Genomic DNA, 27,437 nt, shown 5'->3' on the forward strand with positions numbered 1-27,437 from the left:
CTTTTTCTCAAGTGCTCATGGAACCTTCTCGAGGATAGATCACATCCTGGGCCATAAATATAACCTTGATAAATTCAAAAAAATCGAAATCATTCCAAGCATCTTTTCTGACCATAATGCACTAAGATTAGATCTCAATTACAGGAGGAAACCTATTAAAAATTCCAACATATGGAGGCTGAACAACACGCTTCTGAATAACCAACAAATCACAGAAGAAATCAAAAAAGAAATCAAAATATGCATAGAAACTAATGAAAATGAAAACACAACAACCCAAAACCTGTGGGACACTATAAAAGCAGTGCTAAGAGGAAAGTTCATAGCAATACAGGCATACCTCAAGAAACAAAAAAAAAGCCAAATAAATAACCTAACTCTACACCTAAAGCAACTAGAAAAGGAAGAATTAGAGAACCCCAGAGTTAGCAGAAGGAAAGAAATCTTAAAAATTAGGGCAGAAATAAATGCAAAAGAAACAAAAGAGACCATAGCAAAAATCAACAAAGCCAAAAGCTGGTTCTTTGAAAGGATAAATAAAATTGACAGACCATTAACCAGACTCATCAAGAAGCAAAGAGAGAAAAATCAAATCAATAAAATTAGAAATGAAAATGGAGAGATCACAACAGACAACACAGAAATACAAAGGATCATAAGAGACTACTATCAGCAATTATATGCCAATAAAATGGACAACCTGGAAGAAATGGACAAATTCTTAGAAAAATACAATTTTCCAAAACTAAACCAGGAAGAAATAGACAATCTTAACAGACCCATCACAAGCACGGAAATTGAAACTGTAATCAGAAATCTTCCAGCAAATAAAAGCCCAGGTCCAGACGGCTTCACAGCTGAATTCTACCAAAAATTTCGAGAAGAGTTAACACCTATCCTACTCAAACTCTTCCAGAAAATTGCAGAGGAAGGGAAACTTCCAAACTCATTCTATGAGGCCACCATCACCCTAATACCAAAACCTGACAAAGATACTACAAAAAAGGAAAACTACAGGCCAATATCACTGATGAACATAGATGCAAAAATCCTCAACAAAATTCTAGCAATCAGAATCCAACAACACATTAAAAAGATCGTACACCATGACCAAGTGGGCTTTATCCCAGGGATGCAAGGATTCTTCAACATCCGCAAATCAATCAATGTAATTCACCACATTAACAAATTGAAAAATAAAAACCATATGATTATCTCAATAGATGCAGAGAAGGCCTTTGACAAAATTCAACATCCATTTATGATAAAAACTCTCCAGAAAGCAGGAATAGAAGGAACATACCTCAATATAATAAAAGCTATATATGACAAACCCACAGCAAACATTATCCTCAATGGTGAAAAATTGAAAGCATTTCCCCTTAAGTCAGGAACAAGACAAGGGTGCCCACTTTCACCACTACTATTCAACATAGTTCTGGAAGTTTTAGCCACAGCAATCAGAGCAGAAAAAGAAATAAAAGGAATCCAAATTGGAAAAGAAGAAGTAAAACTCTCACTGTTTGCAGATGACATGATCCTCTACATAGAAAACACTAAAGACTCTACCAGAAAATTACTAGAGCTAATTAATGAATATAGTAAAGTTGCAGGATATAAAATCAACACACAGAAATCCCTTGCATTCCTATACACTAATAATGAGAAAGTAGAAGAAGAAATTAAGGAAACAATTCCATTCACCATTGCAACAAAAAGAATAAAATACTTAGGAATATATCTACCTAAAGAAACTAAAGACCTATATACAGAAAACTATAAAACACTGATGAAAGAAATCAAAGAGGACACTAATAGATGGAGAAATATACCATGCTCATGGATCGGAAGAATCAATATAGTGAAAATGAGTATATTACCCAAAGCAATTTACAAATTCAATGCAATCCCTATCAAGATACCGGCGATATTTTTCACAGAACTAGAACAAATAATTTCAAGATTTGTATGGAAATACAAAAAACCACGAATAGCCAAAGCAATCTTGAGAAAGAAGAATGGAACTGGAGGAATCAATTTGCCTGACTTCAGGCTCTACTACAAAGCCACAGTCATCAAGACAGTATGGTATTGGCACAAAGACAGACATATAGATCAATGGAACAAAATAGAAAGCCCAGAGATAAATCCACATACATATGGACACCTTATCTTTGACAAAGGAGGCAAGAATATACAATGGAGTAAAGACAATCTCTTTAACAAGTGGTGCTGGGAAAACTGGTCAACCACTTGTAAAAGAATGAAACTAGATCACTTTCTAACACCACACACAAAGATAAACTCAAAATGGATTAAAGGTCTAAATATAAGACCAGAAACTATAAAACTCTTAGAGGAGAACATAGGCAAAACACTCTCCGACATAAACCACAGCAGGATCCTCTATGATCCACCTCCCAGAATTCTGGAAATAAAAGCAAAAATAAACAAATGGGATCTAATTAAAATTAAAAGCTTCTGCACAACAAAGGAAAACATAAGCAAACTGAAAAGACAGCCTTCCGAATGGGAGAAAATAATAGCAAATGAAGCAACTGACAAACAACTAATCTCAAAAATATACAAGCAACTCCTGCAGCTCAATTCCAGAAAAATAAACGACCCAATCAAAAAATGGGCCAAAGAACTAAATAGACATTTCTCCAAGGAAGACATACGGATGGCCAACAAACACATGAAAAGATGCTCAACATCACTCATTATTAGAGAAATGCAAATCAAAACCACAATGAGGTACCACTTCACACCAGTCAGAATGTCTGCGATCCAAAAATCTGCAAGCAATAAATGCTGGAGAGGATGTGGAGAGAAGGGAACCCTCCTACACTGTTGGTGGGAATGCAAACTAGTACAGCCACTATGGAGAACAGTGTGGAGATTCCTAAAAAAATTGCAAATAGAAATGCCTTATGACCCAGCAATCCCACTGTTGGGCATACACACAGAGGAAACCAGAATTGAAAGAGACACATGTACCCCAATGTTCATTGCAGCACTGTTTATAATAGCCAGGACATGGAAACAACCTAGATGTCCATCAGTAGATGAATGGATAAGAAAGCTGTGGTACATATATACAATGGAGTATTACTCAGCCATTAAAAAGAATACATTTGAATCAGTTCTGCTGAGATGGATGAAACTGGAGCCGATTATACAGAGTGAAGTGAGCCAGAAAGAAAAACACCAATACAGTATACTAACACATATATATGGAATTTAGGAAGATGGCAATGATGACCCTGTATGCAGGACAGCAAAAAAGACACAGATGTGTATAGTGGACTTTTGGACTCAGAGGGAGAGGGAGAGGGTGTGATGATTTGGGAGAATGGCATTGAAACATGTATAATATCATGTAAGAATCGAAATGCCAGTCTATGTCTGATGCAGGATATGACACGCTTGGGGCTGACGCGCGGGGATGACCCAGAGAGATGTTGTGGGGAGGGGGGTGGGAGGGGGGCTCATGTTTGGGAACGCATGTACACCTGTGGTGGATTCATGTCAATCTATGCCAAAACCAATACAGAATTGTAAAGTAAAAATTAAAAATAAATAAATAAATTAAAAAAAAAAAAAGAATATACCTAGTAAAGCTAATTCCCTTGCTATTAAGGGGTAGTGCAAATATGTTTTACATTCTAGCTAACAACTGCTTCTACCAAACATACACAAGCTGTGGTTTTAAAATAAAAAATAACTTTGTCAAAATTAACAAGATAATTTTAAGAATACTTTGAAATAAATCAGTAAGATATTTTACATATAAAAAAAAAATAAAATAAAAAGCACAAACATCACTTTGCCAATAAAAGTCTATATAGTCAAAGCTATGGTTTTCCAGTAGTCATGTACAGATGTGAGAAATGGACCATAAAGAAGGCTGAGCACTGAAGAATTGATGCTTTCGAATTATGGTGCCAGAGAAGACTCTTGAGAGTCCCTTGGACTTCAAGAAGATCAAACCAGTCAATCTTAAAGAAAATCAACCCTGAATATTCACTGGAAGGACTGAGGCCAAAGCTCCAATGCTTTGGCCACCTGATGCAAAGAGCCAACTCACTGGAAAAGACCCTGATGCTGGGAAAGACTGAGGGCAGAAGGAGAAGGTGGTGACAGAGGATGAGATGGTTGGATGGCATCACTGCCTCCATGGATATGAGTCTGAGCAAACTCTGGGAGATGGAGGACAGAGGAGCGCCTGGTGTGCTACAGTCCCTGGGGTTGCAAAAGAGTCTGACATGACTTAGAAACTGAACAATAAGAACAACCCCCAACCCCTAACCATCCCTGGAGGTAAATGGGGCTCTGTGTACATTTGGCCTTGAGTCTATAAGGCAATGGCAGTGGGGAGGGCCAAAGGTTTTGAGCAGAGGAGAGGAGGAGATTTACATTCTTTCTCCTCGGCTTTCTATTCATTCTGTTCTTGCTTTGTATTCTAACCGTGCCTGTACTCTATCAGTCCAGGTATGCGGGAAAATCAGATGGAATGGCAGGCAATTCCCCATAAGTGAGAGTTCAAAAGCAACCAATTCTTTTAGATAGGACTGGCGCTGCAAGCAGGGTAAAGGGGTTGAGAAGAAAGCTTAGCAAATCGCTGCTTGAGCAATAAAATGGGACCTGATCTGAGACTCAGGCAGTGAGAATTAACTTCTTATAGAACAGAGCTCCATGCTGGGGACACAGTAGGCTACACACACACACTACACTTACAGCAAATGAAACACCTGCTGGCCTCCGCATCCATTTGGGGGGTTTTTTCAGGGGAGGTATCAGTGATGCTTGGGCCACTTGCTTTGGCACTTGCAGTGGTGGGAGAGGCTGGCCTTTGCTGAAGGAAGACGAGATCTGGGGACAAAACGACACCTGCGTCACCGGTGTGGAGTGGGGGCTTAGCCAGGAACTCCACCTACAAAGTCCATTTTGGGAGGGATCCTTGAGATACCCAATCTGGCCCACAAAAGTCAGGACTCTCATGTTTCAGGGGGCTGGGAGTAAGGATGGGATGCCCATGCAGCAGGCTCCTGGAAAGCCAACTGCACCCAATGTCTACAGTGAAGGGTGACACAAAATGTATCTATAGGAGACAGGGAGGTAAGTTCATTCTTCAAAATAGTAGAGGGTCCCAGCATGGAAGTCCAATTCCCCTGAAATACCACGAGGAACATCCAAGAACAAGAGTCAAGGTAAAGGCCTCCTTTGTATTGGGCAGGAACTGACATCCTTCCAGGAGGATGGACACTGGTGCAAAGGTTCACAAACCCGGGGTTCCCGAACCCAGGGCCCTAGTTTCCCAAGTCTTCAGGAGTCCCCACTTCTCCCCAGGCTTATGTCCTTTGTTCTCCCACTGAACAGAGACAGTCCCTTCCCTCCAGCATTTTCCACCAAGCCCTTCAAACCTTGTCAGCCTGTCTCATCTGCTGGACTTCCCAGCTCCTACCCATCACAGAGTATAAATTGATCCAGCCATCAAAGGAGGCAGCGGAGAACACCAAAGGGTCCCGAGGGCACCACTGCACATCAAAGCACCAGCTGCTCAGCGTGGGTAGTTTATACACCACCTGTTGTGAGGGAACATAACCAAGAGGGAAACCCTGACTTAGGTAAGGCAGCTAGAGCACAGAGGTGCAGCTGAGACTGCCCCACCATCCCAGCGTACCCACAGAAGGGCCAGCCTACCTCGCTGCTCCCCAGGTTCCAGCACAAGATCTGGTTGTCCTTGGCACTACTGAGCAGCAGCTCAGCATCAGCCTGACTCCATGACACTGACAGGATCCCCCTAAAAAGGAAAGGAAAGAGGAACTAACATTTGTTGAATGCCTACTACAAGTAGCGTGCCTTATGTATCTTGGGTAAATGTTATCTCCTCAAAATAGGCAGTGTGGCTTCGTTTTACAAACGAGGAAAATGAGGCTCGGGAAGAAACTGAGGAACTTGCAGAAGTCATGCAGCCAGAAGCCAAGTCAAACTTCAGAGTGTGGGCATGGTATGCTATAACCACTCTGCCACCCACAGGTCCCTGCAGGATGGCCTGCTTCTTTCCCTGATTGTAGGGTGGGTAGAAATTCTGAATCAGCATGAATCAGGGAAGCACCCATTCCTATGGGTGCTTTTAGCCCAGGAGGGTAGTGAAGACCTAACCCTCAGAAGTCCCCAAGGAGGTACAAAGGCATGACCCTTGAGTTAGAAAGAACAGACTATGGGGCTGCTGCTTCTGCTGTAGGCCCAAGAGCTAGAGCTTCAGAGGCAAACCTGTTCACAGGGAAAACAGGAGCCAAGGTTCTTTTATTGAGAAGTCTTGGAGGAGGCAACTTAATTACCTAAGAAATGAGCATGTCCTCAGATCAGAGCCTGGGGGCTCTCCCAGAGGAACTAAACATTGGCTCCAATATTTCTTATGATCCTACCCCCACTCATATGTCTGGAGGTTACATGGAATCTCAGGCTCTTTTCTATAACCTCAGGGTCTACAGGAACCCCTCTTGATTGGAGGTGGGGCTGGAACTGCGTAACTGTGTGTTCACCAGGACGGCTCTGAAGCCGGGGAGAACATCTGCGAGCCAAAGTGAGGCACGTATTGCTCTCTACCCAGGTGAGCTATGCCCTGCCCTCCACCAAGGATGGCATGCTACCTGCTGTGACTCTCCAGCACCTTTAGGGGTGAGGAGGCAAAGCGCAAGTCCCACAGCTGAATTACTGGAAGATGGTCATCTTCTGAACAAAGCACCAACTGGGTGGCGACGTCTGGGTGCCAGGCCAGGCCTGAGCAGTGCATCTGTGAACAAAGCAGACCCCAATGGGCAACAGAACCTGACTCTTCTTTCTATGAACCCTTTTTGTCTAGCTGCAATGGGACCTCTCTGAGGGTTTTGTGTCTTTGTGTTTTGTGTCTTTCTTATGTATTGGGAACACCACAGCCACTGGGGAACAAGTGATGACCGTAAGCAAGGAGCACTAGAAGCCTCCAGATCAGCTCAGTTTGGCTTCTCTGAGCTTTCACTCTCAATAGGAAATCTACTACAGGGCTGAATCCACACTTGTAACAGCTGAAAGCAGAACCTTGGCCTGGGGAAGAGCAGCTCCAATGCTAGGCCTGAGAGACAGCAGAGCCCAAGCCTATATTCTGCCTGTATTCAACTCACCCGATTGCTGTGATCACTGACTTTGATGATAGGTTCATTCTTCCTGAGATCCCACACGACTGCCTTGCCGCTGGGGTGAGCAGAAGACAGAATGTGTTGAACTTGACGGTTCCAAGAGAGAGCCTTGATATCTTCCAGGGGCTGCTAAGACAGAATGGGGCAGGGAGCGGGATGAGGACAACCTGTCACCCCTGGACCAAGAGACAGCTGGTCTGCCACTGATCCCAACCACCCACAGAAAAGCCAAGAGTACACGTGGGGCTACCCAAACCATGCCAGTCTCAGGAAGCTGGAAGGGAAGTTTTCCAGAGAGGATCCTTTAGAAAATGATGTAGAAGCTGAAAGAAGGACAGGTGCACTTGGGTTTTACTCCTATCCCAAGATGCTCCTGAGAGGACAGAGTTAAGATTTTAAAAAGAGCCTTCTCAACTGTGATAAGAGAGAAAGGGAGAGGAGAAAGGTGAGGGTAGGAAGGAGGGAAATATAGACACCCAAGACCCCCAGGGAGAATGAGGCAGAGAGAAAAGCCATTGATACTTTAGGGCACAAGATGCTATCAAATTCATACTGAACTTACCTCACGATACTGTATGCATGAGACAGAAAAGCCAGGAAGAAAAAGATGGGGGCCCAGTTACAGACTGACAAGACATGTACCCTCAGACACAGAGATACAGGAGACCCTCAGCTACATGGGGGAGCAAGACACAGGGACATAGCTGACCTTTCCACAAAAGGACAAGGGTGTATCTGGGTGTCCTACTCTTGCCCCTGGTTGGCTAAACCCAGGGCCCAGCCTTGCTTAAATTATACTATGATAAACAGTACAGTCACCCCTTCTCTCAGTGTCTTTTACCCCCTTCACTCTTCTTGCCTTCCAGAAACTTCTAGAACAGTCAATGACCACAAGCCACTTCCACCCCTACCCCTATTCCCTGACCTCCCTCCAGTCCCCACCCACCTCCATCCCTCTATTATCTGGCTGGTAGGCAACATGTTAGTCTGTGGAGCTTTACTGCCCTCCAGTGGTGAAGACTGAAATCTGTGCGCTGGCTGCCTCCAGAATTTAATTCTCCCTGGGAAAATCAGCTGCACACTTTTAAGCACCAGCACCAGGAGCCTCCTCACCTGTGACTTGGATCCTGGGGTCATTGGCACACTCAGGTTATTCAAATCCCAAATGAAGATTTCAGAATCATTGGCCCCTGAGGCCAGGAGGTTTCCCTGTATGAAGGAATATGCCTTTGGAGACACACCATCCCAGGAAGAGATGAGAGCAGAAAAAGGGTAAAGAGACCCACGTTTGGGTTGAAAGCCACCCCCGTAACAACCTGGGAAGGCTCAGAGTTACAGACCAGAGGTCACAAGTAAATGCTTCCCTTCAGATCTGTTGCTCCGTGCCTCCCAGGTCTGATCAACTGAGATGCTAGTACCTGGAAAGGATTAAAGTCAAGGGCTCTGACAGCCCCAGAGTGCTTCTGTCTCCGTGCAATCACAGGCTCCTTTCCCGAAGACAAGATGTGGGTCACATTGTACACAGTAAGCATGCCATTGTCCCCGCCGCCTGCAATGACCCCGGACGCTTCCAGAAGCCCACTGCCAAAGCTCCCCCAGATCAGCTTGTGAAACCTACAAAGAGGAGGAACTGGCATCAGCAACAACTCAGGTCCACATCAGTCAGTAGAGAATGGGCATCTTTGTCAGCCTCTGCCATTATGTAGGCATCCCCAACCTTAGGACCTGCCTGTCTCCCTCATTTCCCAGATGCAGAACAGAAGTCTCCTCTGCCTGGCCCTGCCCTTTGGCTGAAAAAAATACTTCAAATAGATTACTTCACTTAATCCTCCCAACTCAAATAACAATACTTATTGATAATTTCCTATGTACTACGCACTGCTTTAAGTGCTTTACATATATTAGCCAATCAACAATCCCATAAGGTATTTACCTTATTTTCAATTGAGGAAAGCGAGGCACAGAGAAGTTACAAAACTTCTGTTATACAGCTAGTAATTTTACTCCCATTTGATGGGGAAACTGGAAACAGTGTCAGACTATTTTTTTGGGCTCCAAAATCATTGCAGATGGTGATTGCAGCCATGAAATTAAAAGACGCTTACTCCTTGGAAGGAAAGTTATGACCAACCTAGATAGCATATTCAAAAGCAGAGACATTACTTTGCCAATAAAGGTGTAGTCAAGGCTGTGGTTTTTCCAGTAGTCATGTATGGATGTGAGAGCTGGACTGTGAAGAAAGCTGAGGGCCAAAGAATTGATGCTTTTGAACTGTGGTGCTAGAGAAGACTCTTGAGAGTCCCTTGGACTGCAAGGAGATCCAACCAGTCCATCCTAAAGGAGATCAGTCCTGGGTGTTCTTTGGGAGGACTGATGCTAAAGCTGAAACTCCAGTACTTTGGCCACGTCATGCAAAGAGCTGACTCATTGGAAAAGACTCTGAGGCTGGGAGGGATTGGGGGCAGGAGGAGAGAAGAAGGAGACGACAGAGGATGAGATGGCTGGATGGCATCACCGACTCAATGGACGTGAGTTTGAGTGAACTCCGGGAGTTGGTGATGGACAGGGAGGCCTGGCGTGCTGCGATTCATGGGGTTGCAAAGAGTTGGACATGACTGAGCGACTGAACTGAACTGAACTAAACAGCTAGGAAGGAGAAGGCAATGGCAACCCACTCCACTACTCTCGCCTGGCAAATCCCATGGACAGAGGAGCCTGGTAGGGTGCAGTCCATGGGGTCGCTAGGAGTCGGACACGACTGAGCGACTTCACTTTCATGCATTGGTGAAGGAAATGGCAACCAACTCCAGTGTTCTTGCCTGGAGAATCCCAGGGACGAAGGAGCCACTGGGCTGCCATCTCTGGGGTCGCAGTTGGACATGACTGAAGCGACTTGGCAGCAGCAGCAGCAACAGCTAGGAAATGACAGACTCAAGGTTCAAAGTCAGACCCATCTTATGCCAAAGCCTGAGTTCTTAACCATCATAAAATATGGTCTTCTATTGAGAGGAAGATCCGAACTCTTCTACACCTGAATAGAAGCAGGTTCCCTAGGCCAACAGTTGCTGTCCCCTCTTAGATAGGAAGTGAGAAAAGATCTATTGACCTTCCCTTCCCATGCCATGCTCATGTGACTAGTCTACTGGAGCTGCCATATGTATTCTGTGGGCCAGCCTTAGAGAAACACAGAGGCATGAAGAATAAATGCACTGCTTGGGAAACACTTTTCTGGCTTTCTGAGCATCTTGCATTCTGGCACACAAGAAAGAGATGGACCCTGGGCTCCCTGGTTAAGAATAGGTCCCCTGAAAAGCCCCTAGGGAAGGCATGTGAAACCCCCAATGCCTCACAGGTGGTCTTCCCTCCATTTCACAGCTATTAGCCGAGGATATTTCCACAGCCCTTCTGAGAAGGCAGGTTTCACACTGAATGATGTCATGTAAGATCTCTAACTGAAATTAAATGTTTCCACACTCTGGGAACAGTCAGCAAAGAAACTGAATGGGGAAACCAGGCAGGAACCTGTCTAGAGCCAATCTCTCAGAAGTGAAGAGCTGAGCACTAATTCAGACAAGGCCAGCATCTGAACAGAAACAGCACAGCGGAACAAACACTGGGTCTAAAGCTACTGTCAGAAAGGCTGTTTTCTAAAGTTATGCTGATATTACCATGGCAGAAGAATGGTTCCATGCTGGCTCCAGAGAAGGCCATGTCATCAGGGGCTAGAGCTCAGCATAGGCAGAGAGCAAGACAGCAGATTACCCAGAGAAGCCTGAAATAGTTTACACAAGAAGCAGAGGAAGGTGCACCCAGCAAAACTCACATGGGAATGCAGTGCCCTCAGTATGGTCATAGCAGATGACATACGAATCAGAGGAAAAGGTACCCGAGACCTCAAAGGAGTCACCACAGGGTTAGAGAAGAGGGCCCAGTTACTTTAGAGTGGCTGAACTGCAGAATACAGGGTGCGACAAAATCATTCCTCTTTGTGGAAGCATGTAGAAAGTACATGCCTATTAACACTTCACTGAGAGTGGAACTGGAGCCTGAATAGCTGTGATAGACAACACCTGGGAGAGTCTGGCAAAGAAGACTTAGTCATGTGCATGTGTATGTATAAAGAGAGCACACAGCATGGGAGCAAATGTGACGTCTGTAAGTCTTAAAACATTAACAACTGATGAGTCTAAGTGAAGGTATGTGTGCTTAGTTGCTCAATCATATCTGACTTTTTGCAACCCATGGATTGTAGCCCGCTAGGCTCCTCTGTCCATGGGATTTCCCAGGCAAGAAGACTGGAGTGGGTTGCCATTTCCTTCTCCAGGGGATATTCCTGACCCAGGGATCAAACCTGTGTTTCCTGAGTCTCTTGCATTGCAGGTGGATTCTTTACCATTGAGCCACCAGGGAAGCCTTTATCATTGTAATATTCTGCAACTTTTCTATGTTTGAATATTTTGAAAACAAAAAGTTATAAAACAAACCAAAAAAAAAAAAAAAAAAAAGATGGCCTGAAAATAGGAACTAAAAGATTTAAGGAGAAGGTATAGGGAGAAGAGTTTGTATAGGAAGGTGAGAACTTTGAAAACATGAAAATACAGCTGGAATTCTTTGCTAAAGAGTTTCCCAGGATAATGATGGCAGTGATGGAGACCACACAGCATCACAGAATGAGAGGAGGCACCTGAAGAAAATACAGGTTCCTTGATTCCCTCCCAGGCTTTCTGAAGCAGAATGTCCAGAGTCAGGCCCTTAAAGCCCACTGGCCCATTAAACCATGCAGAAGATGACACAGAAAAGAGGAAAGCATAAAGCAAAGGGTGGGTTGACCTTTATCTACCCTGATCATTTTGGTCAATGGTTTGTGATGCTGACTTTTGAGTAAGTGACCTAACCTAGGCTGGAATGAAAAGTAGGGAGTGCCTTAGACCCTGGAGCATCTAAGATGATTTCTTCAGAAAGGCCACAACAGAACTGCATCAAAGGTAATCCCCTAGGTCTTCGGGAATGAGAATCAATCTTTAGACACAATTACAGAGGTGAAAAAAGGACGCTGCTTCAACCTAGTTGACTGCAAAACAGGTTGTTACCCTTGAAAAGCTCCTCAGGCACTAAGACCAACAGAAGACTGACCATAACTAACTGAAGTGGTGGATATGAATGCTCAGGTTGGTAATCCAGAAGTTTCTAATATCACTCATTTATTCCACAGATATTTTTCAACTACCTAATGCCAGGCACTATTCTAGATACTAGAGATACAGCAATAAATAAAACAGACAAAAATCTCTGCCTACGTTGTTCTCAGGATTCAGTTTCAAGGTTTCTTAAGCAATTAGCTCTTTCTTAAGAATTCTTGGCCTTAATGAGCCACTACCATGCTGAAGCTGCTACTTGGCTGGTTTAAGAAAAGAGCCCTTGCCCTCTGCCCCTTTTCTTATCTTCAGGAGTATAACCATGATTAATTTAGCTCTCCTCTTTCAGAAGCCCTTTCTGAAATGCCTACTTACAGGCTAAGAATATCTTATCATTACTGGTAAAATTGCCAAGGCCTCTCTTCAAAAGGTACAGGTACTGGAAATAGAAAGAAACGTAAAAAGCTGCAAAATAAGGGATACTGTAATAAAGTGATAAAGGAGTGATAAAGTGATATACAAGCTCAAGAAAGTAAGAAGAATAACTAATTTTCATTATTAAGTTAAGCCATGAAAAGAAAAGAGGAAGGTACTTCTATGTATCTTAATCTAATCACTCAGACAAACCAAAAAAGGTGTAAGATGAAAAGTTACATAACAGACCAGCAATCTTTTAAGGGGGATGGCAAGAAAATCCTCTGGGATGTAAGAAAAGGATTTATATTTTTATATTAAAAAATAATACAGTAATACATGTATATTATTTATATTGAAAATACACTTGAGTGCAGTGAATATTCACATTTCTCCTGATGGTGCAAAAATGTGGGATCACTGATTCAGACTATAAGCCTCATCTTTACAAAATTAACAAAAGAACAGTTGAATAATAGAAAGCAGGTCTTGAAGTCAGCTAGGAGCAGACTTAAATTCTAGCTTCCCGGGGTTTTGGTTTTCTTCTATGTAAAATGGGAATAATGGTATTTATTGGCTAGGCTCATTTTGAGAAATGAATACAATATACAGAGCCCCAGCATAGTGCCTGGCATGTGTACACATGCTCAGTGAATGCTCATACCCAGCCCTGTAAGTCTGCCAGAGCCGTGAAATCCATGAGTGCCCAATCAGGGCCTGACAGCAATGAGGAGAGAGTAATTCATTCATCTCTCATTGGCAGAAAAGGGAGACACTGTAAGGCTGTTATTTTCACAAGAGCCAAGGGAGGAAGGAGCCAACATCTCTGGGTTCCAGAGAGAGATCAGGTACTCGTGGGTCCAGGCTTATGTGAGGCATCTCTATCACATCATTCTGCCTGATCCTGCTGCTCCCCACAAAGATGCGACTGGTAGTTTTCAAAATCTTCTTGCAAAATAAACTTCCCTGGTGGCTCAGAGGTTAAAGCGTCTGCCTCCAATGCGGGAGACCTGGGTTTGATCCCTGGGTCGGGAAGATCCCCTGGAGAAGGAAATGGCAACCCACTCCAGTATTCTTGCCTGGAGAATCCCATGGACGGAGGAGACTGGTAGGCTACAGTCCACGGGTCGCAAAGAGTCGGACACGACTGAGCGACTTCACCTTCACCTTGCAAAATAAACCCAGAATTAACTTCTCTCCAACTTAAAGATCATTCTCCCCTCACTTGTCCCCTCATGAGCCCTGAGAAGCACACAACGCTCCTAAGATTCCCCATCAAGGTCTATATCAGGATCTGCCCTGCATACCCATCAACAGTTCAGACATAGTACCTGCTGGAGGCAGAAAGGACTCCCTTGCGTTTCAAGTCCAGAGAGGGGTCCCTGAAATCAACCTCAAAGATTTCCAATGTGCCATCTGTACTAAAGGAGGCATCTAGCTGCTGGGCAGATGTTCCTAGGCACAAGAAAAGTCAGGAAGAGGCAGCATGTGAGCAACAACATATGCATGGATTTGGGGTATAAATGGTTAGGCAGTAGAGAAAAGGAGGAATAGGAGAAAACTGGATATACCCTTTTTCAAGTGGTACCTCCAAAAAAAAGCAAGAAAGCATGAGGTGCTTAGCCTTGAGCCATAATTGAAGACTGTCCCCAGGGAACAAAACTCCTAATATCCCCTTGCTTATGCTGCTAGCCAACCCCACCTTTCCATGACTCTGAAACTTTCTCTAAAGCACAATCAAGAACACTGGATACTAAGTTTCCCTTCAACCTATCCAACGGATCCTCATCTACAGTACCACCATACCTGTGGCCAGATACACAGGGTACTGGCTGGCTGGGCTCCACACTTGGACAGCTTGTCGCTCAAGCTCCTTCAGCTTCATGGTCTGTCCTGTAGGTGGCAGAAAAGTGACATGATCCTCAGCCTACTGAAAACAACAGTAGAAACCACAAGCTTTTGAGCCAGATCAAGGGAACACCTGTGGACACGAGCACCTATTTTCCTCGCTCCACCATAGGATGGAGTATTTGGGGGCAATACTACATGATCGACTGCAGATCTGTAATGACAATTCATTTACCCAGTTGGACAGGGAAACCTGGTGTGCTGCAGTCCATGGGGTCAAAGACAGTAGGACACAACTGAGCTACTGAACTGAACTTACCCAGTTACTGAAATCTAATGCTTTAAATCCTAAAAGATACTGAACCACACTGGTTGCCACAGGCCCAATAATGATGATAACCATCAAACCAGAAAATCTCAGCCGCTCTATCCATTCCCTTGGTTTTAAACATTATCCATATGCTGATGACTGCCAAATTTCTATCAGCAACACAAATCTCTCCTCTGAGTTACAAGTTCTTATATACAACTGCCATTTATACAAGTTCTTATATACAACTGCTAATCAAATATTTCCACTTGGGTATAGTAAAGATACCTAAAAGTTAGTCTGTCTAAAATAGAATTCTCTATTCTACCATCTCACCCTTCATCTGTTGTTCCTTCAGGTTGCTTCATTTCAGCAAACAGCCAATTGCTCAACCCCAAAACCTGCAAATCACCCTAGATCCCTCCTCCTTCTTTCCCTTCTAGTCTATCGTTGTCTTCCAGATTTTACCTCCAAAATATATCTTAATCTATTTTTCTCCATCTTCACCACCACTACGCTATTTGAAAACACTATCCTCTATCACCTAGATTACTGGTCATCTCCCTGCTGCTCATCTCCAACACCCAATTCTTTCTTTGCATAGAGCAAGAGTAAACTTTTAAAATAAAAAACAGGATTTTGGCATTCCATGCTTAATGTTTTTCAGTGGCTTCTATCACTCAATAAAACACAAACCCCCTTGAGTCCTGCTCACAACTACCACCTCAGCTTCCTCTCTTGCTGCTGCTGCTGCTAAGTCGCTTCAGTCATGTCCGACTCTGTGCTACTCCATAGCCGGCAGCCCACCAGGCTACTACTCTCCCCCTTACTTATTGGGTTCCATCTGCATTAGTCTTTTCTTTTAATTTCTTGGCTTTTCCCCACTTTAGAGCTTTGTAAATTAGGTTTGCTATACCTTGAAAGCTTTTCATTTCATTCTCTGGATAAGTGGTTCCTTATCACATCTTTCAGGGCTCAGCTTCTCACCTCCTCAAGGAGGTGAGTCACCCAATCCAAAACAGTATTTTTTGCTTCTTAGCAATTTGTAACTGTATATTCATTTACATCTACATTGTTGGTGTTGTACCCTAATAAGTAAACTCCATGAAAGCTGCTGCTGTGTCTGCTTTGTTCATCATGTTACACCTAGTATCAGAACAATGTCTAGCACATAGTAAGTGTTCGATAATATTTTATGAATGAGTGCAGACATCTATTTTAACTCGGGTTTCCAAACCAATTCTAACACATACTCAAGGTGCCATTCCAACAGGCTAGCAAAAGCAGCGGCCGCTGCTAAGTCACTTCAGTCGTGTCCGACTCTGTGCGACCCCATAGACGGCAGCCCACCAGGCTCCCCTGTCCCTGGGATTCTCAAGGCAAGAACACTGGAGTGGGTTGCCGTTTCCTTCTCCAGTGGAGGAAAGTGAAAAGTGAAAGTGAAGTCACTCAGTCGTGTCCGACTCTTAGCAACTGCATGCACTGTAGCCCACCAGGCTCCTCCATCCATGGGATTTTCCAGGCAGGAGTACTGGAGTGGGGTGCCATTGCCTTCTCCAAGCAAAGCAGCAGGAAAGTTAAAAAAACAATGAACTTGGTGGAGTAAACTTGGGACCCGCTGTGACCTGCTTGAGCAAGCCACAGCCAGGTTAGTCTTGACCAACATAATCAAAAGTTTTATTACTTAATCTCAAATGTACCGCCCAGCCTGAAGAAAGCTTAGGGCTGCCAACTCAACCAAGACTTCCTGGGCACCTCTAAACACTTGAGGCTACAACAGGACTCCTCTGACGAGATAGCACATCATACTATACGGTCACCAGTGCCACCTGCTGGTCAAGATCATTTTCACGTTTCTGGAGAAAAGTCTCTTAAGTGGGAGCGACAGTTAGCTCAGTGCACTTTACGTGCACCTCCCATTTAATTCTAACAATGGTTCAGTGTGGTCAGTAGTTACTATCCCCATTTTACAGGAAAGAAAACTGGCTAGGCCAAGCTGTGAACCCCAACCAGCCTTCAAAGCCCTTTTCTTTTAACCAATATACCAGTCTAAAGTAAACTCCATAGTGTTTAAATCCCAGACAGCCTACAAATTGAGAAGATAGATTTGTCATGATGGCAAAAACGGTCCCCGATGCGGTCAGAATGGCGGGGCCTGGGAGCGTCAAACGTGGGGAGAGCTACGATCAGGCAACCAAGAGCTGGGCACACTGGTGCAGTGAAGGCGGAAAGCCAGCTTTCCTTAGCTGTCCACTCCCTCTGGAGGACGGTCGGCCTTCCCCGCGGCTCACCGGCGTCAGCACCGACGGGCGTTTTCGCCCAGGCGGGACGCACAGACCCGCGGCCGACTCTGGGCCCCGGACAGGTCAGGGCCCAGGGCTGCTGAGGGAGGCGCGAGGGCAGCGCTGGAGAGAGATCGTCGTCGGGCTGCGGGGCCCGGGCGGCGCAGGGAGAGTGAGCAGGCTGCAGTCCGAGAGCAGGGCGGACATCCTGGGGCCCCCTGAGAGGCACACGGGCCGGGGTCTCCGCCGAGGACGAGCGCCCCCCGGCACTCCTGCGAGAGGAACCGCGCTCTGGTTCCCCGGCGCGCCTTCTGCTCTCAGGAGCCCCGGGATAGGCGGGGAAAACCAACCTGCGCGGAAAGCCCAACTCAAGGGTCCGGCGCCGCAGAGCTGGAGTCGGGAGCCGGTTCCCTCCGGGCTTTGGAGCTCCGCGGGCGCTGTCGACGGCGGCTGCAGAGGGCCAAAAGTAGTCCAGGCCGCGGGCACCGCCGCCCACAGGCGCCGCTTGACGCCAGGCCCAGGACCTGGACGACCCGCGGAGAACGTTCCCTCATGGAAATGTAGCTTTTAGTGGGGCTTCTCTCACCTGTCCTGTGATTATGCAGTGGGTCAGATCCCGCGACTATTAAAGTTCTGGTGTCTTTTCCCTCTGAAAAGGGAAAATACTAATTAAGCGGAAAAGACCCGGTCCTAGCTCCAGGAGCGCGCTCTGTGGATCTACTTAGCTGAAAAGGTGAAAAGCAATCTAGGCCAGGTGGGGCTAGCGATAACCCGCCTACCAATGCAGAAGACGTAAGAGACGCGGCTCCCTTCTCTGGGTTGGGAAGATTCCCTGGTGAAGGGCATAGCAACCCACTCCTGTGGACAGAAGCACCCAGCGGGCTACAGTCCGTAGGGTCACAAGGAATCGGACACGACTGAAACGACTTAGCCCGCATAGGCCTTAATAGCAGAGTGACTTTGTGAGGCGGACCAAAAACTGGTGCTCCCAAACGTTGGTTGAACTAATTAAGGGCTGTAAATGTGCGGAGAGCGAGGTACCGTAGGCCAGGGGCTGCTGCTGCTGCTAAGTCGCTTCAGTCATGTCCGACTCTTAGCGACCCCATGGACTGCAGGCCATCAGGCCCCTCCGTCCATGGGATTTTCCAGGCAAGAATACTGGAGTGGGGTGCCATTGCCTTCTCCAATGCATGAAAGTGAAAAGTGAAAGTGAAGTCGCTCAGTCGTGTCCAACTCCTCGCGACCCCATGAACTTCAGCCTACCAGGTTCCTCCATCCATGGGTTTTTCCAGGCAAGAGTACCAGAGTAGGTTGCCATTGCCTTCTCCGAGACCAGGGGCTACCCGGAAGGTATCAGAGACTAGACAGGTGTTAACACGTTGAAGTTTCAAGATAGGTGATGTCCCAACAAGGAGAAAGGGGCCCAACAGACTGATAGGCGCCCTGGCATTTCCCATACTGTGAATGAAAGTGGCTACAATTGGGGAACTGGGCTGACCACAGATTGTGGAATACTAATTTCACTCTGCAGGTAATTGGGAGTTACTGAAAATTATAAGTAGATGTGGTGGCTCAGGGGTCAAGAAGCTGCCTGTTAATGCAGGAGACTCTGGTTTGATCCTCAGTTGGGAAGATTCCCTGGAGAAGCAAAAGGCAACCCACTCCAGTATTTTCTTGCCTGGAAAATATGATGGATAGAGGAGGCTGGCAGACTGTAGCCCATGGGGTTGCAAGAGTTGGAACCAACTTAGTGACTGAACAACATGCAGTAAGATTATATCACTAGCCATCTGGATCCCCTTGCAGAGAGAACAGAGCTGGAGGCAGGGAATCAAATTAGGAGACTAACAGAAAAATTCAGGTACCAGGTGATGAACTCTTGGATTAACGGATTGTAATAGATTGTAATAGCTGAACAGGCTCTTGTGACTGATATAGGTAAACAGTTGGCAGGGGTATCTGTGATCATATATATCTATTGATTGAGGGAATTATGGCATTTCCAAATAAAATGTTCTGTAGGCAGCTGAAGATTTTGGATCTAAGTTATTTTGATTCAAAACTTTAATGCATGAATTCTACTGTAGTCCAGTCTACCCCCAAAGATGGTGAGCTGGTTATGACTGGGCCTTGTCTTTGTGACATAGCTCTAGATTTCCTTTTGACATGGATATGGGAGTTTTGAACTCAGAACAGAAAAGAATGTAGGGTACTGGTAAATTTCTCAGCACAACCGTGGATAAGAAACAGGATTGAAAACTGAACCTCAGGCAACACCTCAAAGGAGGGAATGAGGCCAAGGTGTGTGTTCTGAAAGAAATCTGAACCAAAGGTATAAGGTTAGTTTCAAGTAGGACATGATTTTTAAAAAAAACAAAAAACACACTCTTCCTGCAACTGGGACATCTTAGAAATTCTTTTCACCTTGTTTTATAAATGCTAAGTCTTCTTTTCTAGGTAACTCATTGAAGGCAATTATTTTCTTGTTCAACTTTATATCTTCAAGGTCTATCAGTGTCATATATATTAGGCAGACAGATGTTTGTTAAATTATCAAATGTTCTAAAGAACAGAGAATGAAGACATAAACAGCAGTGGACACCTTCAGAGAGACATTTCAAAAAAGAAAAAATAAAAAAGAGGCATTTCAGCAGACCCACTCCCTGATCTCATAAACGTCTTTCACTGTCTTCACACCTCTAAAGGACTGCTTATTTAACATGAATGGACTTGCTTCCACATATCATGCTGAATGTATACCTTATGGAACAGGTTTTTAGGCAGTTATCATTGTAATTTAAGAAAATGTCCCTAAAGGGAAGAAAAGAACATAAATTGGTTCTCTTTAACAGATGCATTGAGATAGACCCTTAAAAACATGGTTTTTCTCTTTCTAAGGCTATTATAGGAGCTTGGATAAATCATTAAGGTAATGAAAGCCATGCATAGGTTCAGGAATAACTCAGTGACTATCCTCTAATTCATAAATATAGGTAATGTCAACTTATAACAGTCTAGGATTCAGAAGCTGCTTTGGAATACATATTTTTTTTTTTAATGAAGTATAGTTGATTTACAATGCTATGTTTTTAATAAATACATATTCTTATGAGATACATACAAAATTAGAGGCAATCAGAGCCCTAGGCCTGTCCTAGAACACCTATTTATCCTATAGTATTTTGAAACATGTAAGAGTACACTTTTTTTTTAGCTACTATTATTAAAAGTTTTTTCATGGGAAATAAATGTTCCAATTTGAGAAGTCAGAAAACCCTGTAAATGGGGAGTTACCCATAACTACCTGCTGCACAACTGGAACCCTCAACTACCTTTCCCAGCAAAATTAACAAATCAACATGCTCTTTGCTTCAGTTCAGTTCAGTCACTCAGTCATGTCTGACTCTTTGCAACCCCATGGACTGCAGGCCTCCCTATCCATCACCAACTCCCGGAGTCTACCCAAACTCATGTCCATTGAGTCGGTGATGCCATCTAACCATCTCATCCTCTGCCATCCCCTTCTCCTCCTGCCCTCCATCTTTCCCAGCATCAGGGTCTTTTCAAATGAGTCATGCTTAAGCAGTAGCTATTCCCAGAGGAAATGAGGCACAGATACCACAGCACTAAATTTTATTAGGGATTTCATTTAAGTTAAATTTCTAGGATTGAAGGAGTCAGTTAGGGAACACAAAGCTCATGAAGCCTCCTCAGATCTCATAGTGAACCACTGGTTCAGGTTCTTTGTTGGGATCGCCGCCTCTTTCCAGGTACAGATTATTGTAAGGATACTGCTTTGGCCCCTAAGGAAAAAACACAGGTCAGCAAGAACAATATATATCCAGCCAACACCTGGCTACAGCCTACCCTGAGGGAAGAATCACACACAGTAAACAGGTACACAGTAGCTTCTGGTGAGACCCAGCTGGGCCAGAACAGCGGGGACAGTACTCTTCTTCCCAGCTCAGCCCAAGGCAGTGAGAAAGCCTAGATTGTAAGAGAAGGGGTGCTACAGAGAGAGAGAGAGAGAGAGAGTGTGTGTGTGTGTGTGTAAGAGAAGGGGTGCCTACAGAGAGAGTGTGTGTGAAAGAGAAGGGGTGCCTACAGTATATGTGTGTGTGAGAGAAAGAGGAGGGAGAGAGAGAAAGGGAGAGCATGAGGGAAGCTTTCTAAATGAGATGATGCATCCATCCATCCCACTCTCTCGGGGTTGAGACAGACTCAATCTCCTTTAAGTCACTCAGCCTCTAATGGCTCCACCACTAAAGTGGCCTAGCAAATGAGGCGTGCAGGAGCAGCAGTGGGGGAAGCACAGAGGAAACATGGCTTGGATGTGCTTTAGGGGCTGCTGGCTTTACCAACAAACAGCTGTCAGAGAACACAGCTCAAGGGGAGGAGAAAAGGGTGATGTGCTTACAGAACTGAAAAATGGAGGAGCCACACTGCGTTGCTTGCTCTCCTGAAGCGAAGTTAGTGCTCACACCAGCCCTATGTGCACTCTCCAGCCTGGGGCCCCTGGGGCTCAGTAGGAAGGCTTGTGTCCGTGCACAGACATGCGCGCTACTATTAGGACATTGCCTGTCTCAGCAGAGGCAGCACTGTGCAGCCAACTGGAGACACGGCAGTCTCCTGCTTTCAGTACCTTTCTCACAGTCTGCCCTGTAGACTATTCCCAGGTTAATCTTTTAAAAACCTAGGCATCATTACAGCATTCTTCTGTTCAAAATCCCAACATGGCTCCCTGCTTCCTAGAGGCAGGCCAAGTCATCAATGTATTCCCAACCCTTGGCACCTACTGTACCCAGTACATGACAGGAGCTTCATAAACATTTATTGAATTAATGCATTACTATTCCATCAAGTCCAGATCCCTCAGCCACGCCATAAAAGGTGCCCAACCAAACTGATCAAATGCACTTCACAATATTTTTAACACAGCAGTTTCCACACCTGATTTCCCAGCACATCAAAATTACCTGGGAACTTGTTAAATATTGATTGTAGAACCCCACTGTGGAGTTACTGAATTAGGCTCTCCAAGAGCTAAGGAATCTGACTTTTTAGCAGTTCCCCAGGTGCAGCTGGTTGTCTGAGAGCTATTTATAAACCTATCCCACTCCAGCTAACTCACTGTCCTCTTCCTCCATTCTGTTTTTTGCCCCCAAATGTTCTCTTCAACTTCTCTTCATCATCTAAAAATGTATCTGTTTTAGCATCTAGCATAATCCTCACTAACAGCACAAGCACATATATTCACCATGCACATATATATACAAAAACTGTGCCAAATTCCTATATATGTGCCAATGTTGCTCACGTCACATATCTAAATTTTCTTAACAAATTAAATGTCCTCAAAGGTAGAGAGTATATTTTCATTCTTTTTTTAGTTTATTTAAGTATAGTTGATTTACAATGTTTGTTAATTTCTGCTGTACAGCAAAGTAATTCAGTTGTGTGTGTGTGTATACTTTTTCATATTCTTTTCCATTATGGTTTACCACAGGATATTGAATATAGTTCCCTGTGCTTTATAATAGGACCTTATTGTTTATCCATTCTATTTATACTAGTTTGCATCTGTTAATCCCAAATTCTCAATCCATCCCTTCCCCTCCCTCTCCCTGGCAACAAGTCTGTTCTATACAGACAGTATATTTGCTGTGTCCTTCATGTTCTCTAAAATTAACTGTCCATGCTTATAGTAAACATTTAATTGCTTCTTATAGAAAATGTACTTCACACCAATAAAGGATAAGCTTTCAACTTGAGATTCCTGGACTCTACCTTAAAAGATCACTTGCTGAAATATGTGGTAAGTACAGTTCCCCAAATGGCAACTCTAAAGACTAGCTGGCTTCTTCATTCTCATTCCTCATCTAGTCCTACACAGTTTCTTCTCACTCAGACTGACCCAAGATACAGGCAAAAGCTGTGCTCTGGTACTTGTTCCAGGCCAGTAGCTGAGGAACTAAGCCCTCTATAGGCCTCACCAGGAAGCCAAGCTTGATATCGGGTAGGTCTCTACTCCAGAGACTGCATTCCCTCAGGAAAGTGTGCCTGAGGGAGCACTCCTCAGATACTCACCACAGGCTGGTAGGCGGGGTAAGTCTCCCCTACCCAAAACATGAACAGCATGAAGGCGACGAAGCCAAAAAGGTGCTTACACATGAGGTTCCAATTAACAGGAGTCGGGGACGTGTCCACACGGTTCCTGATATACATGTCCAGGTCCCAGTGCATCTGAGACAGAAAGGCAGATCACCGTCACATACTGCTCTTCCTGCAAAAGGCAGGCAGTCCAGAGTGATTAGAGTCTCATACAAGACTTGAAAGGCATTCTCCTGCCCTGGGCAATATTCTTAGAGCCACATCTGAGACACTCTGGCCCACAGGACTGGATGCTGGCTTATGTCTGGGTTTGGTTGATCAGAGACAGTCCCAATCATTAACATTCACAACTCAGAGCTTCAGATATTCTCAGAAGTCCTTTACACACACACAGATACACACACACAGATACACACACACACACAGACACACACACGGAACCTCAGATCTCAGAGCACTTGACCCGGCTTCCTTGGGCAGAAAAACCTTAGTGTTGTTGATGTTTAGTCACTAAGTCATGTCTAATTCTTGGCAACCCCATGGGCTGTCCACAGGTTCTCCCAGCAAGAATGCTGGAGTGGGATGCCATTTCCTTCTTCAGCGGATTTTCCCGGATCAGGGATCAAACCCGTGTCTCCTGCAGTGGCAAGCAGATTCTTCACCACTAAGCCACCAGGAAAGCCCACTTGGGCAGAAAAATGCCATCGGATCTACAGAAGACATAGGCAAAAGGAAGAAAGGGCAAATGGGACATGGTTCTCTCACCGGTTCACCCCAGTTCAACCGCAGGTCTGGGTGGTCCCAGGCATACCATGGATCCCTCTCCTGCAGTGAGCGGTCAGGCAGTTTCGGATAGTCACCATACCTGAGAGACAGCAAAAACTTCTGGACACGGCTTTGAGAGCCTCCGACAATGCGCAGCCTTCTCATCTCTGAGATGAGAAACCAAGTGACAAGATAATGGCCTCTCCCTAAGGACAGAGGAACTAACCTTCCAATCAAGAACTCAGTGTTTTCCTGTGGTGCACATATTGAGAAATGTTGGGTTAAAGGGCTGCTGGTAAACATCCCAAATATCCCCCCAGAAAGACTGTGTAATTTACATTTCTACAAATGGTATAAAATAGATTAATTTTCCTGAATGCTTTCCAGTATCAAAATTATCATTAATAAAATATTTGCTATTTTATTGTTTTATTAAATCTCAATTTTTACTCACTAAGCACAGCACTAACTGCAGAAGTCCAAATTGTTATTAAAAATTCATGTCAAACTCTGAAACATTATTTAACATATGTAAGCTTTTCTTATCTTCTTTCAACAAAAAGAAAAAAAGTCATGCCATATTATAACATTAGCAATGGAAGGGAATTTAACAATCAAACACTCTGTTTTCCTCAGGAAACAGAAAAAGAAACTGAAGTTTAGAGTCTGAACCTAAGGTTGCCCAGTTAACTGGAATAAAAACAAAAAGGTATAGATGAGAGAAGTACTCTTCATAGCAACTGTTTCTCAGCCACAAAATTGACAAACATCTCCAAGCCTCAAACACCTGATTGTTGAGTCCCTTTTCTCCTTCTGCTGACTTAGACGCATCCCGGAATAGCGGGCACTCTGGTGTGATAGGCTGGATCTTTCAACAACAAGTCCAGGTTCATCTTATACAGACTGCTACCGAGGCTGCTCTTGTCCACAACACAATAAAAGTCATAGGAAATGATGACAACTAGACATGTGTCACAGAAAGTGATTGGAAAACAACAAGACGAATAGGAGCTGCTAAAATCACTGCTGAAAGAGTGATGCTAGGGAGAAAATGAGAGTGACAGTAATCAATTCAGGTTAATTAACCACAGAGATGTTATGGGGTATGGGGGAAAATCATCAGCTGGAGTAAGAGTTAGCTATTTAACCTTTTAAAGTTGCTAAGATTTCCACAACGCTAACAGCAACGATTTAAAAAGAGACAGAAATATACACATATTAATATAGAGTACTCTGTCTACAAATAAGGTTCTCATGACAGCAGTCCAGCTCCAGCCTGGTCACGTGCCTGGATGACAGCACCTGAGCCCAGCAGATGCTCAATCTAAATGAAACCTTGCACTCTGGATGGGCCAAGAAGGTTCCCGCTATTCAGGGGTCCTCAAGGGAGCTATTAAAACCTCAGCTTCCTCATCTGAGGAAACAGCCTGAGCCAAGGAGAAAATTAAAGTCCTCGCGACTGCAGCTGCTCACCCATCCCCTCCCACCTCTCTCCACCGAGAAAAGCACCCACACCGCTGACTCTGACGGGTCACGAAAAGGTTCGGGAAAAAGAGAGTAGAGCCACCCACCCAGTCCGATCTTCTCCCACTACTACTCGGGTGCGAGCAGACCCTATCTCACCCCATGCCATCATCTGGGTACGGCTCGTAGTCTTCCACCCGCATATTATACTTCTTGGCGGCGGCAGCCCGTTCTTCTGGGGTCTTGGGATAGGGTCCCGGGAGCATGTCCTTGGTAATGTGGGAGGCTGGAGGGCAAACGAGGGCAGGTCAGAAGCGACCCCATTTTCTCTGCCACTGTAAAAGCTTCAGGCTTCAAGGTCAGAGCCCGAGGCTTCGAGGGACCAGCAGACCTTCCTTCCGTTTTTGTGGATATGCCATCTCTACCTCCGCCCTTTCCCGGACTCGGCGGCCGTGGTACCCCACCAAATCCACCCTGCGCCCGACACAATAAACCTCAGGCACTTCCCCCTCCCACCCACACTGAGGCCTCGCCCGTTCTAGCGGACCTGTCCGTGCACCCAGCGGCACCACGTTTCGGGCTGCCTTTTGCAGCCATCGGACTCCCAAGACCCCCGCTCTGGCCGCCGCCATCTTCACCTTCTTTCCGTTTCACCCTGCACATGCGCAGAGACCTTGTCACGGCGGCTGAGCCGGGCCAAACGCGATTAGGGAGAAAAGTGTTAAGGTTCAGTAAGGGCGGGGCTTAAACGGTGCTGGTAAGCCAGAGGGAAGGTGAGCGGATCGGTAGAGGCTGAGAGGCAAGGCGGAAAGGAGAGAAAATCAAGCGGGTCACTGCCTTGACATTTCTGATTGAGTCCCTTTTCTCCCTCTGCTGACTTAGACGCATCCCGGAATAGCGGGCACTCGGAACCTGAACATCTCGGTGGACAGCTGACCCACCTCCCCCAGGACCTGTATAAGTAAAATGAGCCTGTTTAATCTCTTTTCTAGGGCTTCCCTCATAGCTCAGTTGGTAAAGAATCTGCCTGCAATAAAGGAGACTCGGGTTCGATTCCGAGGTGGGGAAGATCCCCTGGAGAAGGAAATGGCAACCCACTCCAGTGTTATTGCCTGGAGAAATCCCATGGACAGCGAAACCTGGCAGGCTACAGTCCATGGGGTTGCAAAAGTCGGACACGACTTAGCGACGCAAAAGTCGGACACGACTTTGCGACTAAAGAGAGAGAATGTCTTTGACTGTTTGCCTTGTTCCTCTCCTTCAGTGGCAGTTCCTCTTTCCATATTCAAACGTGATCATTCTTCAAATTTAGTGCTTGGTTTTGTTTGTTCACGTTTTGTTTTCCACATTATTTCCTTTAGTTAGAGGCACGATGCAACACACAAATTGGCCCCAAACTGGTTGTTTTGTTTCAGCCGCGCAGCTGGGGGAATCCCAATTTCTCGACCGGGGATTGAATCCGCACCCTTGGCCTTGAAAGCGAGGAGTCCCAACCTTGGACCACCAGGGAATTACTCCCCGCCCCGCCAAATGGTTCTTCAGTTTCAGTCCCGTGTTTACATCCGAATGTCTCAGTCACCTCAAACCCAACAAATATAAAACCAGTCCTATTATTTGAACTCGCCTCAGATTTGCTAGACTTGGATAAACACACTTCGAGCTGAAACACAATTAGCGAACACTAGCCCAACAAAAGAATGGGAGGGGCATTATTGTTCGCATATGAATGTTTTTATTTACATAAGTATGATTTGCATAATTTACAGTATATCAGTTCAGTTCAGTCGCTCAGTCGTGTCCAACTCTTTGCAACCCCATGAATTGCAGCACGCCAGGCCTCTCTGTCCATCACCAACTCCCGGAGTTCACCCAAACTCTTGTCCATCAAGTGGGTCATGCCATCCAGCCATCTCATCCTCTGTCA

General features: G+C 45.1%; 2 protein-coding genes across 11 annotated transcripts in view; both read right to left on the reverse strand.

Annotated features, from left to right (window-relative positions):
• The window catches only part of SEC31B (SEC31 homolog B, COPII coat complex component), a 36,477-nt gene extending 18,836 nt beyond the window's left edge, over positions 1-17,641 (reverse strand). For 6 of the 9 annotated variants that reach the window (XR_005723565.1, XR_005723564.1, XM_040255142.1 and 3 more), the window contains exons 1-10: positions 17,524-17,605; positions 14,540-14,626; positions 14,065-14,188; positions 8,603-8,798; positions 8,298-8,393; positions 7,170-7,313; positions 6,660-6,802; positions 5,707-5,806; positions 5,427-5,588; positions 4,741-4,875 (exon numbers count right to left, since the gene is read on the reverse strand). Coding sequence is in view for 7 of the 9 variants with exons in the window: in XM_040255142.1 (XP_040111076.1) it covers positions 4,741-4,875; positions 5,427-5,588; positions 5,707-5,806; positions 6,660-6,802; positions 7,170-7,313; positions 8,298-8,393; positions 8,603-8,798; positions 14,065-14,188; positions 14,540-14,618 (1,179 nt within the window). In the remaining 2 variants the exon portion in view is untranslated. Of the gene's footprint in view, positions 1-4,740; positions 4,876-5,426; positions 5,589-5,706; positions 5,807-6,659; positions 6,803-7,169; positions 7,314-8,297; positions 8,394-8,602; positions 8,799-14,064; positions 14,189-14,539; positions 14,627-17,523 lie in introns of all 9 variants that reach the window. The other 3 variants (XM_040255137.1, XM_040255140.1, XM_040255139.1) reach the window with 3 other exon arrangements.
• Positions 17,642-20,789: 3,148 nt separating this feature from the next.
• NDUFB8 (NADH:ubiquinone oxidoreductase subunit B8) lies at positions 20,790-26,216 on the reverse strand. 2 transcript variants are annotated; one of them, XM_040254466.1, is made up of 5 exons: positions 26,061-26,216; positions 25,673-25,799; positions 24,050-24,149; positions 23,261-23,416; positions 20,790-20,976 (listed from the first exon to the last, which is right to left on the reverse strand). In XM_040254466.1, exons 1-5 carry the CDS (start codon positions 26,143-26,145, stop codon positions 20,884-20,886), a joined length of 561 nt encoding a protein of 186 aa, XP_040110400.1. In that variant the 5' UTR covers positions 26,146-26,216; the 3' UTR covers positions 20,790-20,883. The 2 variants fall into 2 exon arrangements, with proteins under 2 accessions (XP_040110400.1, XP_040110401.1); XM_040254467.1 differs by lacking the exon at positions 25,673-25,799 and having other exon boundaries at positions 26,061-26,201.
• Between the last annotated feature and the right edge of the window lie 1,221 nt (positions 26,217-27,437).

This window comes from Oryx dammah, unplaced genomic scaffold (assembly GCF_014754425.2).
Source record: "Oryx dammah isolate SB20612 unplaced genomic scaffold, SCBI_Odam_1.1 HiC_scaffold_14, whole genome shotgun sequence".
In the NCBI taxonomy this organism is placed as follows: Eukaryota; Metazoa; Chordata; class Mammalia; order Artiodactyla; family Bovidae; genus Oryx; species Oryx dammah.

Bases quoted from the DNA above. Each gene is read 5' to 3' on its own strand.
- NDUFB8 (XM_040254466.1), bottom strand. From the start codon at position 26,145: ATGGCGGCGGCCAGAGCGGGGGTCTTGGGAGTCCGATGGCTGCAAAAG. The intron at 25,800-26,060 runs GTCCGCTAGAAC...TTTGCCCTCCAG, and splicing joins GCCGCTGGGTGCACGGACAG to CCTCCCACATTACCAAGGAC. The intron at 20,977-23,260 runs GTGAGTATCTGA...TTTTTTCCTTAG, and splicing joins ACCCCGCCTACCAGCCTGTG to GGGCCAAAGCAGTATCCTTA.